We start from the raw sequence: 12,426 nt of genomic DNA on the forward strand, positions 1-12,426 counted from the left end.
CATTTTTCCATGTCTCCGGCAATTCTTGTGTTCTCAAAGTAAAGTATCTTTGACAGTTTATCAAGAACATGTTTAAACTGTTGCATTGCTTCTCCACTGCAGTTTCTGCCAGTGACAGTAACTGAGATGTAACTGAAATGTTACACTGACTGCACATCCACATGTTTTATTTGTCCTTTCAAAGATGCAAATACTGCCATGGAGTCTGGGTGCAGGAGAAAAGCTGCTGGTATATGGTTTATGTATTCATGCTTCATTGTGAATCATAAATTCCAAGGTGTACACGCTACACCTAACAGCTTTTCATCCCACATTGCTATTGTTACCCGCCTTCAACTTGTAGAAGTTATTTGAAAATTTGAAATGTTTTTTTTTTCTTTTGTTTTTCTTTCATCTTCCACACTAACTATTCATTTGAAGTGCATAAAAATGATAGTGACTTCTGGAGCAAATTTTCCTAATAGCTAATTTCCTGAGTAATGTTCATATAGATATGTTATTTCTGTTACTAGTTGAGAGGGTAAATGGAAAAGGTATATGTGTCAGGGAATACTTGTCATATTATGAAACAATAACTTGGTACATTACAATGTTGGATACCCAGAGCAATGCCTGGGGTATCAGGCAAAGTGCTGTTATCAGCTTCACTTGCAGCTTCTCCAAATGCCTTGCTCTTGTTTATTATCATTTGCAGATTGTGGGTTGTGAGAAGCTACTTACTTGCCCAGATATCCAGGGATCATCCTGCTGTTTGTGAAACAAATGGGTTTTTGTTTCTGAAATAGCACAGAGATGCACAGCAACTGCCCAGTGATTGTTTTGTAAGTGAAGAAAGGGCTGAGGTTTTAGTTGTGGAGATCTGTCCGGGAAGGTCAGTTCTGTTGAGTTTTTTGTCACTCTCAGCAGAAACAAAGGAAAGATGGCAGCAGATGAACTCTCTCTTTTTTATTTTATTTATTTATTTTTTTCACTAATACTGGTGGCTATTTACAATGAATCATGGGAAAGGCAACACAGCTATTCTTCCCGCTGTGTAATTTCTCTGAAATAAATAAAAGACTTAAGATCACAGCATTTTTGAGCTCCGTCATTAAAATACTTTAACTAAAAAAAGCTTTGAACAAAGGATCGCCTTCTTGCCCTAGGTTGGCCTCTACATCAGAACGAAGAAGCTTTAGAAGGATCTTTTAATCCCTGTACGTACAGGTGCTGTTTAAATAGCAACAAGTTTTCTGCATTTAGCATCTTTGCACCTGGTTTTCAAAAAAATTAAGAACTTTATAAAATGCAGCTTGGATGGTGATGGTATATACAGTAAACGTAGCAAAGAGTTGAGCTGCTTCTGCAGCAGAGATGACTGTTGTTCTATTTACTGAAGTCAAAATAGTACGACTTTCTCTCAAGAGACAAACTGAGCAGACAGTAGTTGACCAAAGAGTGTGGGTGTGGAGTTACCCTCACCAAAAATATTTGAGTTGCAGAGTTGAGGAAGCTGGGAGACCTTAACAGGTACGAAGTTGATCCAGTCTGACAGGGACAACAGGGCTCCCAGTTTCTTGGTTCACACTAATTTAATTCCTTGTTGAGTGCAACTGCACCTTGTCAGCAGAGCAAGGGAAAAATGAATAATTGTGGGAAGAAAAGATGCCTCTGTTAGTATGAATTTGCAGAGCTAACAACACAGCCAAGAAAAACACCTACCCTCCATATAAGACAACATGTTATGTTTTTTTGGCTTCCTGTTTCTGAATGTTTAATGTGCTAGATGTCCTTTCTGTTTTATATTATCTGAAAGTGGCAAATACTTGAGCATTCAAGTGGTTTAGTTCAGTGAAGGAGATGAATTTTTTTTTGAAAGAGGCAACTTTCCTTCAAGCACATGCTGTGGTTTGTGTCTGACATTTCTTCCACCCAAAAAAAACTTCTACTGTTTGAGTTTGATGTTTCTTGAGTACTAACTTTTCTGATTAGAACGTAGTTATTTTGCCATTTTTTTCATTTTAACATTTCTTTAACAACCAAGTGGTTATTTCTCATTGGTGAAAGATGTTGTACTGGTATGCCTGGTCTTACCATGAAATGAGTTTGGCTGTAGAGGGTGTCCATCGTCTTATTTCTCCAAGACCTCAAATTCAGTTTAGTTGTGTGACCTCTGGGAGAAGGGAACAGTTGGATCTCCACTGTCTAATTGGTTTTATGTTCTGCTCAGAGGATGCTGCTTAGTTCCGCCTGTGACAATGTTGGCTGTGACATGGACACCTGCCAACCTGGCAGCAGGCTGAGATAACTAATTCATTTCACACAGGCCACCAAGCAGCTGTTACATTACAATGTCTTTCAGTCATTCTTGGCAGAGGCAGATTAGAACCAGTGGAGTAGAAGTAAAAGGCCTTGTATTCCAGAAACCAGTGAGGCACAGCAGCTGTGCAGGCTTCTCATATGCACATCTACCTCCTAGCCTGTGAAGTCTGGGCTTTCCTGTTATGAAACATCTTTGACTGCAGTTTGCCTCTGCATGGTTTCCTCTTCCTCTCTGAGCTCCTTTTTGGTTATTTTCTAGCACAAGGATTTGAACCCAGAGGTAGAGTAGGAAGAAGTGTGAGGACATGAGAAGATAGCAGAAAGGGAAATATCTGTATTTGTTTGTATTAAGTGTTTTATTCATGTGTCACCCATTACGTCATTTTCTGACTCTCCTCGGGCCAGGGAGGAGATTAAAAATAGCTGTGTGGAGATGTAGATCTTCAACAACTTGAACTTTGTGTTTTTCAGTCATTTGCTCTAGCTAAGGAGAGAGCCATGGAATGGCTGAGAGGCAGAGGAATTAATTTTGAAAGGCACTTTCGCTGTCCCAGTCTACTTCAAAAGAGTGTTTGGATCAGTGTTGAGCAGTCTCCATCACAAAACTGTCACACTCACTTGCTGTGATTGACTGGGTCTATTCAGGAAAGTGATCTTGGAGCCATCGTGACCCCCTAACCCTCCGAAGGGGTCGGGAGGGAAAGCAGTGGTTGCAGAGAGAGAGGCCTGCTGCAGGACCGCCTGCAGCACAGCAGCCTCTCCAGCTGAGTCAGAGCACTCCTCTCCCTTCCTTTCTGAATGGCAGTAGAAATGTTCTTGTAGTATTACATCTTGGGGACTGTCATCATGGCTCTCAGTGTCTGAAAATTTTAAGAGCTGCATTATGAAGTAGGCAGGTAATGCTAGCTGAGCGCTGACTGAGGTGAGATTAGCCACGTTTTCCTTGCCTTGCTGCCACAGGTAGCACATCTTTCAGCGAAAGAGCTAAAGGAGCACTGTAAGGTTAAACATCTGTTTGCTTGGCTTTTGGAGCACATGGCTGCTCCCTTTCACAGCAGTACTGACACCTGAAATTATTAAAACTGGAAGTATTGTCAGTGATCATCAGTGATCGCCTTTGTGCTAACGTGATGCCTCACTGCTCGATGTCATTATTTTGACAAGGAAAATAAGCTAGTTGATTTTGTTTTAGTTTTTATTCAGCTTTACCTTTGAGTTACAGTATAATCAGTGCCACATATAGAATGAGGCATGCTTATTTTTCTGGGAAGCTTCTGAAGAAGTCTGAAAAAAAAGGAGACTTTTTGTAGAAATTCATTTTCAGAGAGGCTTGCTTTTTTGCAAAAACTCTCGTTATGAGCCAAACCAACCCAATAGTGGCCCTTTAAGAGACATGTTGGCAGTTAATCTGTTCTGGTTTACAGCATGTACATTGCTTGAAGAATGACTGGAATTCTAGGGGGAGGGAAAGGGGAAGCTTTGACCTCCATGTGCACATGTGCTGCTGCCGGCATCCCCTTGCTCTTCTCTGTGATTAAATGGATAAATCAAAGAACACCAACTTCTCTTCAGTTCTCTCTGCGATGAGGCTCTCTTTTTATTTACTGTTAGCCAACATGGCTAAAATACTTCTAAACACATGAGGGAAAGTTACTGACTTGTTTTTCTACAAGTTATGTTGGTGTGGGAGCTGGTAACCAACCTGGTTGTTGCGATCCTTAATCACACTGCTTTCCCTTTTACCAGGTCTGAATGCATCAACAAGTTTGCCTCTGTCTTTGGGACCATGCCTCTAAAAGTGGTGGAGCACCGTGCTGACCCTGTTCTGTATAAAGATGACTTTCCTGAGAAACTGAAGAGCTTTCCCAATATTGGCAGCTTGTAAAGGCAGCTGTGAGACAAACCTGAGCACTGAAAACACCAGCAGAAGAAGTACTAAGAAGAATGGAAGGATCTGAAAGAAAAAAAAAATGTTAGAGAGTGAGTTACATCTGAGGGAGATGGCAATTAATGTATTCTGGTGCACTGTCCTCCTTTTATATTGCACTAAGATGTAGTGGAAAGCTGAACGACTCCTTCTCTGTTGCTCGTAGAGGAGTGAATCTATTGACAAGTCCTACCAGAAATTTCAAACAAACAACAAAGGAGGCTGTGCACCTGGGAGAATAAAAATGAATTTCCCTCTGTGACGTGACTGTCTTCTTCCATTGAATGTGCTATGGCCCTCTGGTTTGTAAGCATCCATCTATCTGAAGCAACTGTCTGTGCATGTATAGGTGTGCTTTTGGGAGGAGCTTATTTTCTGGGTGGTTGGTGGTCTTCTGCTTAATTTTGGGCATACGTACCTATGTAACAAACATTTTTTTTTTCTGGTTAGTGGGACAAATGTTTATTTTTTTTTACAGCGTCAACAACAAAAATCAGTATTTTGTTACATGGTTTAAAAAAGCATTTTCTTACTTTTTTATGCAAATTGAGGCACACAGCAGGATGGTCTTTAATGCAGAGACTGCAGGATACAACTCCATTTACTGTAGCCTTCCTTTCTGCATAAATCTCAGGTTTTCTGCTGCATCAATGCAAGAGACTGGGACTGTATGTCAAAACTAGTTGTATTATACAGAGAGAAATATGTCTTTTAATCTTACTATATATTTGCTTTTCATTATTCAGCAGAGCAGCCAGGTAACAATTTTACATCACAGTCATATGTTGCAACAGCAGCTATAAAGGAAAGTTTTAATGTCTGAGTTCTCTTCAGCAAACAGTCTGTTTTAATACTGATTTGTAAACCACTTCAATTTTCAGAAATTCTCACAGCTTTAATGTGCAGGGATATGTGCATGTGCAAGGTACTATTAATGCACACTGTAACCTGCTGGAAAAAAATTGCTGGATCTTAGTTTCTAATTTAACTAAAGAACCCCTTGCTGCAGGCTGCCATTGAAACATAGGGCTTAGGAGATCCCTTACCTTTCTTACAAGCCTTGGTAATATTTCTCAGCACTGAAATTAACTTGAATTAGAAAACTAAATTCAGTAAAATTGGAAATAAAATTGCCTGGACTATTGCCTCTTGTCCTTTGATATTAAAGATGATCTCAAGTTGGGCTGAGAAAAGAATCTCTTTTCCAGCTCCACAGATAAAATGTCTGTTACCAGATAAGGGTGATTTAACTGGTTTTTTGAAATGTCCATTGCTGCCAGTTACAGGGTTAGCCTGTTCGATGGGCCATTTTTCCATTCCACTGTGAGCAACCTTATTTCTCAGATTTTGCCAAACCTCAAACAATAGGACAAGTGTTAGGCATCACAGTTCACCCCCTCTCCTAAGCTGGGTAGGCAGCAATGACAGAAACCAAATGAAAGTCAGGCAAGAAACAGGAAACATCTGCTCCTATTTGTCTCACCCCCACTAAGACTTATCTTATTGCCCAACGCAGTGGATATGCTGTGAATGAAAATCATATTGGAACAATAGCTCTGAGGGGATGCTTCACTTCATAACTCTGCTGGGACGTGCCTGTAAACTGCATCGTCCAAATCTCTGGGAACGTTTAATTACTAGTAAATGTTTTTCACTGTAGTCTTTGTTTCATTCCTGACTTGCTGTAAGAGGGATGTTAGGGAGTTAGGAGGATAGCTTTAGCAGTGACAACATCTGCTGCTGCACAGTGGGTATCACAAGATATAGGAATGTCTGTTCTCTATTTCTCCTTTGCAGTCTTGTGTGTTTGTGAAGTTTCTTTCGGCATCTTTCTGTCGGTTTATGTCCTGGTGCTTGAGCATCAAGAGATAACAGCATATTTCCTCTGAGAAATTTTCTTCAAAAGGGTGGCTGTGACAGAGTAGTGGTCACTTGAATTTTAGTCTTTCTTTTGGGGCTGATCTCAGCTTAGCAGTGTAACTGATTTGTTACATCTTCCTTCTACAGAGTTGTGAAGCTGCTGTGATTTTTTGCTTCTTCTTAAGGAATACCAGTATTATGCATTTTGCTCAAAGTGTAAAAAGTCATGGAGAATTTCAACTGGTTGGTTGAATATTTTTGGGTGGGGACAGCCTAACCAACCCTTCTGAACCTGTCTGTGGTCTCAGGTCAGTTAAAAGGCAGCAGGTCTTTGTGTCTGCATCCCAGAGTGTCAGAGTGGATTCTCTGTCCTCAAAACGTCCAGTAACTTGTACCAGGTTTTTTTTGTTGTTGTTGTTGGTTTTTTTTTTCTTTTAGCAACTTACTGTTGCTTTTATAGGGCTGTCTCACTTAAATAGTAGTTTTTCTCTGCTGATGCCATGGAGAAAATTGGGCAATTGACTGAAGACAAAAAAAAGTGTAAAATTACCTACTTCCTCATTTCATTTATAATTGTTTTGTTGTTCTTGATACTAAACCTATAAAGGTAAGATGTACCTATGTAACTGGAATGGTTTTATTGCTAGTCCTTAAATTAAGATCACTGTTAACTTTTCATTGTATATATTTTATCAAAAGAGTTTAATATTGGTATATTAAAAGGTAAATCCGAGGAGCATTTGTTGTATTTCACTTTCAGAGCTGCATTGGTATGCATTAGGAAGTATGAATACATTTACAAGGGAGAATTGCAGTGCTGGGCTATTCTGCTGCACAAGTCTATGTTGAACTTGAATATGCACCATGTATGTCATCAAGACCTGTCTGTATTTTGTCTTGCCCATAAGCAGAATGGATGGTTCTTTGGAGCAGAAGTTTGCTCTGCACGAATATATCCCAGTCACCTTCTTTGAACAAATCGTTGTTACTCTTATTTTCTGCCAAGATTTGACGGTAGCATTTATTTTGGAGAATAGGGAACAGACCCTTTCTCTTTTTGTGAAGAGAGACAGCATATTTTGAAGAATTGTGATTTCAAGAATAGAGCTTTGGCTGGATCGTCATAATGGTGGAATTCAGTGTGGGAGCAGCACTTTGTTCCATCACATTCCATACCGAGCATACTGCAAAAGGGCCTATGAACAATACACCTTCCTACCTGTGCGTAGAGAGGGGTGTGATGGACCACACCGTGTGCCCTCCCAGTCATGGTAAGTCTTAAGAGTATATTTTTAGCATCACCAACTCTCCCTGTGGTGTACTGACTCTTTCCTTCCTCACAGCCCCACTGACTCGTTGCAGGATGTGCCAATTCAAGCCCTAACAGTCATTGTTCTCTTTTGCCATCTCCTGCTCTTGAATGTCCTGTTGCCCATCTTGCTTCTGGTGGTGCAGTTCAAACACTAGTTACTGCAGCAGTTAGTTCTTCCCTGTGTTGAAAGCTCCATAATGAGTGTCTTGTAACTTGCATACTTACAACAGGTAGAACATGTTTTGATCAGGAAGAACAGTCCCAATGAGAGGAAGGATTTTAAATGCCTTAGCCAGAGATAAGACTGAGTGAGTATGAATTTCTTCATAATTCTTAATGATTCTCATGTTAAAATGTTGCTGGAGCTACTGCAAAGCACATTAATTTGTTTGTAAACAAATTTAGCTCCGTCTGTGCTATACAGGTAGTTCTTGCAGTCATAAGTCTCTTCCATGTACTCAGAGCAAGGAAAAAGAAAGTTCTGCAAAGCCATTGTAGAAGAAATGTGTGCTGGAAACTGAGATGGTCCAATTGCTAACTGTCTTCAAAAAGTTGAGAAGAGCAGAGTAAATACTAGACAGTATTCCACCTATATTGACTTCTTTTTTTAACTATTAGGCCCAGAAAATTTGTTTCTGTCCTTGTGTCTGTCTGTAGCACCTGGAAGTTATCCTGTGAGCAGGTGGTCACTTCAACCCTCTTGCAAACCTTGGTATACATGGAAATGTGCACTTGCTTAGCAGAAATAGAAGCCTTTTAGTTTACTGATGAGTTGAGAGTGTTTTGGTTGTATCTCATGCTGTTGTGAGCATACAAATACGTAGTGCAAGCTGTTTTTGTGATGCACACCACTGCTGTATGAGCAGAACAATAAATGGAGCATCGCGCTCCTCCTGCTTGAATAAGACCAGTATCTTACTCAGCATTGTATGGTTTTAAGTATGGTTTTAAGTTGAGGGAGGGGAGATTTAGGTTGGACGTCAGGGGGAAATTCTTTACAGAGAGAGTGGTGAGGTGCTGGAACAGGCTGCCCAGAGAGGTTGTGGATGCCCGTCCCTGGAGGTGTCCAAGGCCAGATTGGATGGGGCCCTGGGCAGCCTGGTTGGTCTAGTATTAAATGAGGAGGTTGGTGGCCCTGCAAGTGGCAAGGGGGTTGGAGACTGATGATCCTTGAGGTCCCTTCCAGCCCTGGCCATTCTGTGATTCTGTGATTGTAGATAAGCAAATGGAGAGAAGCTGTGGTGTACCCACGGCCTTAGGAGATTGTGTGGGTAAAAGTAGAGTTGAACACCAGTATCCTAAGCCTCTGTTTTAGCAAATTTGCTACACTGTCTGAGATATTTGTTTAGAGTTTTGAGTAGCTCAATACCAAGGTAGAGGACCGCTAGCCTTGACTTATAGTGTCAGCACGCTTCACCCTCTTCTGGCTTAAAGCCATTTAGACACATTCCTGGTGCTTTCTGTGTAATTTCAGCCTGATGGAAAAGGCTGTAATGCAGTCCCACCTCTGCTGATCTTCAGGATTCTCCTGTCTGCAGCTTCTCACGGTTGCTTTGAACGTGAGTTATGTTTCCCATTAAAGGATAACAGTGACAATTGATGCAATTAAGTGGAGTGGCGTGGAGCTAGCAGAACACAGGGAGTTTTCCGACTGAAATTAGACAGCACAGCTCAAAGGTATTCACTGCAAGGTTGCCTATTTACTGTTTTCATTTGTCTGGAAAAGGATCCAGTAATTCCACTTCAAATTTTTCTTACTCGTTCCACTTGCCTGTTTTCTTGCCTAAATAGGAAGTGTTCCTGTTCAGTCTAGAATGACAGCTCTACAATAACTGTGGTCTAAGATCAGTGCAACTTGGTCATGGTTTCATTAAGTCTATAGTCTTGAATCAGTGCTCAGTACTAGGCTGTGCGAACAGGAAAGACAGCAGGTAAGATGGGCAGGTGGGAATGAAGTATCTGTAAAGAGAAATAATTTGTGTTGTGACTATTTCTGCAGAATTATAAGAAAATACTAGAAGAATTATATCATCTCTTGGATTTTTAGCCTAAATATCAATTGGTTGGAGGACTGGAAAAAGATGAAAGCTGGGCCATTTGACAGACAGACGTGAAAAGCTTGGAATATACAGAACCATGTAAGTTTTGTCTGGTGTGCGATTAAGGTTTGTTGCTGTTAATGTTGCTTTTAAGGATGAATCTTAGCTCTTCTGCCCCCGCCTCCATTCTGTGCAGCAGTGAGAACCTGGGAAGTTAATGACAAAGCTTGGACTGATGGTAAAGTGCTGCTTATGGGCATTCACCTGCCCAGGGTGAGCATCTCACTTTCTACCGTTCATCTGGAAGATGAGTCCCTTAGAAAGATGATAGTCCAGAGAAATGCAGCTTCTTGCCTGATGGTCTGGCCATCTGAAAAGTCACTGGCCTTTCTTTGTGACACCTTTCTTCAGAAGAGAGGGCCAGGTCTCAGCTGCATGCTATGCAGAGATAGTTCTGGGTGCCTACAGCTGAGGGCTGGTGGGGAACAATACCCCATTTGCCACATTTCATACAAAGACAGACAGGGGAAAAGGTTGGAAGCAGAAAGGACCATGAAATGAGATCCAGGAATTCAGTGAGGCTGCAGCAAAAGGAGCTCATTGCTAACTCAGAGCATGTGTCTTTGCCCTGTGAGTAAGTTACGAACTGACAAGCAGGCGAAAGTGGAAGATCCTTTCACAAATAATAAACACTTGTTTGCCTCAGATTAAATGCAACACCTTTACATGTGGGCTCCATCTGGTCATAAATAGGTGCACCTTGCACGGCTGTTACCTTTCATGCCAGAGAAGATTATTGTACATACATCTGCTTAAAGGTTAATAACCCGCTTTTAAAAAAAGGAAGAAAAAAATGGCAAATCTGTTTAGTTTACAGGAAGAAAGAATTGTTTTTCATTAAAACTGCCTGAACTTTGCCCTGCCTCAAAGTCATATTCTCCAGCAGGTAAGGAACGTGTTAACCTGGGTGCTGTAGCCACGTCTCCCAGCAAGAAATGTTGCCGTGTGTTTTAAACAACTCCTGTAAAGCTAGTGGGAAAATGTAGCTTCAGCAAAAGGTGGTGGGCTTCTCATCTGTAGAGTTAATGGGGTGACTTTTTAGTTCTTTGGCAGCATGCAGGCCAGGAGCGATTTCTGATGTAAACCCATACAAGCAGGATGTTACTGAAACTGGCTTTATTCTCTTGATAGTCAGAGCTTTGCCAACATCTGGAGAATCTGTCTTTGAGCGCTTGGGGAGAGAAGGAATTTTTCTTCTGCAAGTGAGAGGAATGGATAAGCTTGCAACAGCACCTGCGTTATCCGTTTCTCTGTGAGATGGAAAACAGCCCTGCTCCAGCTGAACAGAGCTGGTGCTCCCCGCCAGCTGATGGAAAGCTTGGTTGTTCTCAGTGGGTTGCTGGTATTTGCTGGGTACCTCCTCAGCTCTGCCTGCACAGGGAGCACATCCTGGTACAAAGCTGGATGTGGGGGCTTGAGCTTTTACCCAATCTGCTTCCTCCAGTGCTGTGGAGTTTTCCCCACATTAGGAGGAGGTATGGGACATAGGAATGGGTGTGTGCTGAGAACCTCTGGGGCTGAGGGAGAGGCCGAGCCCAGGGGTTCAGCCTGTCTACAGCCCAGCAAGTCCCCATGTGGGCTGGTGGGGACGTGGGGAGGCTGTCGGGATGCTGCTGCGCCAGGCTTCGGGCTGGCGGCTGTCTGTTTGTAGGGCAGGGGCAGTGGGCCCGTGAGCTGCCACCTGTTGTTAATCTACCCCCGGCTAATCCATTCTGCACTGTGTCAGCAGTTCAAAAGGGCACTGTTAGTATTTTTTGCCAACTTCAATTAACGTGAGATTTTGGAGGCCCCTCTGATCGCATTTCATCTGTCATGAGTCAGGAACAAAACAGACAGATTCCAGTTGAGAGGAGAGAAGAGAAGGAGTTTATTGCAAACCAAAACAACAACAACAGTGCTTGTACCTCCGCGGCCACGGGGGCTCGGGAGCGGGGGCCTTCCCAGCAATTGCACCCCTTTAAAAAACTGGAAAAATAAAAATTAGTGCCCGGAAATCCCAGCCCTCCCCTCCCCCCAAACAAACAAACAAAATAAAATGGAAGCTGCAAGTGCAATAACTTACTTTGAAAAAACATGGAAAGGACCAAGCTGCAAGTCTGTTTGTTCTTTTTTTAATGTTCCACTGTAATGAACTGCTAATACATGGCTGCATAGGCATTAACATTGCATGGCACAAACCTCACATGGCAATGTTTTTAATGATTTTTTTTTATTCTTTTTTTTTTTTCCTGAACTTTTAAAAACTTTTAAATTGTGTTTTAATATGTTCTACCCCAGGCCTTTAAGCTAAAGGAAAAAAAAAAAAAAAAGTTTGCGTTTATACAAGGTTACAATATCTTACAACAAAAACAATAATATTGATTGAGGTTTGTTTTCTTTCTCCCAGTCTCTCTTTCAAACACTGCACACCTAAACCGATATATTATTACACATTGAAAACTGTCCTTCAAAAAATCAGTAGTACAAAAGTCCTAGCTCTACCTACCTACCTAGCAATGTGGGGAGTGGGGCATCAGCAAAGAGCTAGCGGGGTGCCGGGCTGCGCCGGGCTGCCTCCTCCGGCCCAGCAAGGGCTGGGAATGACTTTCAGCCCGATTCCTCCCCCTGTTCCCATTTGGGTTTAATTCCTAATTCGGTCTGTTTGCTTTCTGTTGTGTCAGTCAGAGCAGCAAAATAAACACAGATCTCTGCGTCTGCCCGATTGTTTTTTAAATCCTTTTCCAGGAAACTACCTTTTTGGCTTTGTTTGTTTGGAGAGCGTTTTACAAGGCGCTGCTCTGCTCTATGAGATGGAACCCGGCCTCCCCACCCCCAGAAAGCCCCTGCTGCTGAAGTGCCCCCCGCATCCCTCTCCCCAGGGGAGTGCTGCAGGGGGTGCCACGCACGTGTGCAGCAGCTCTGCCGCCTCGCGCACAGCGGGTGTCTGT

At 42.2% G+C, this 12,426-nt stretch overlaps 1 protein-coding gene across 3 annotated transcripts in view; it reads left to right on the top strand.

Annotated features, from left to right (window-relative positions):
* Positions 1-6,821, top strand: part of EXT2 (exostosin glycosyltransferase 2) — a 73,935-nt gene extending 67,114 nt beyond the window's left edge. For all 3 annotated transcript variants that reach the window (XM_031593366.2, XM_031593367.2, XM_031593365.2), the window contains exon 14: positions 4,048-6,821. In XM_031593366.2, coding sequence (XP_031449226.1) covers positions 4,048-4,186 — 139 coding nt within the window. In that variant the 3' untranslated portion in view covers positions 4,187-6,821. The remainder of the gene's footprint in view (positions 1-4,047) is intronic.
* Positions 6,822-12,426: the final 5,605 nt, after the last annotated feature.

Source organism: Phasianus colchicus, chromosome 5, assembly GCF_987193195.1.
Source record: "Phasianus colchicus chromosome 5, bPhaCol1.hap1.1, whole genome shotgun sequence".
Taxonomy (NCBI): domain Eukaryota; kingdom Metazoa; phylum Chordata; class Aves; order Galliformes; family Phasianidae; genus Phasianus; species Phasianus colchicus.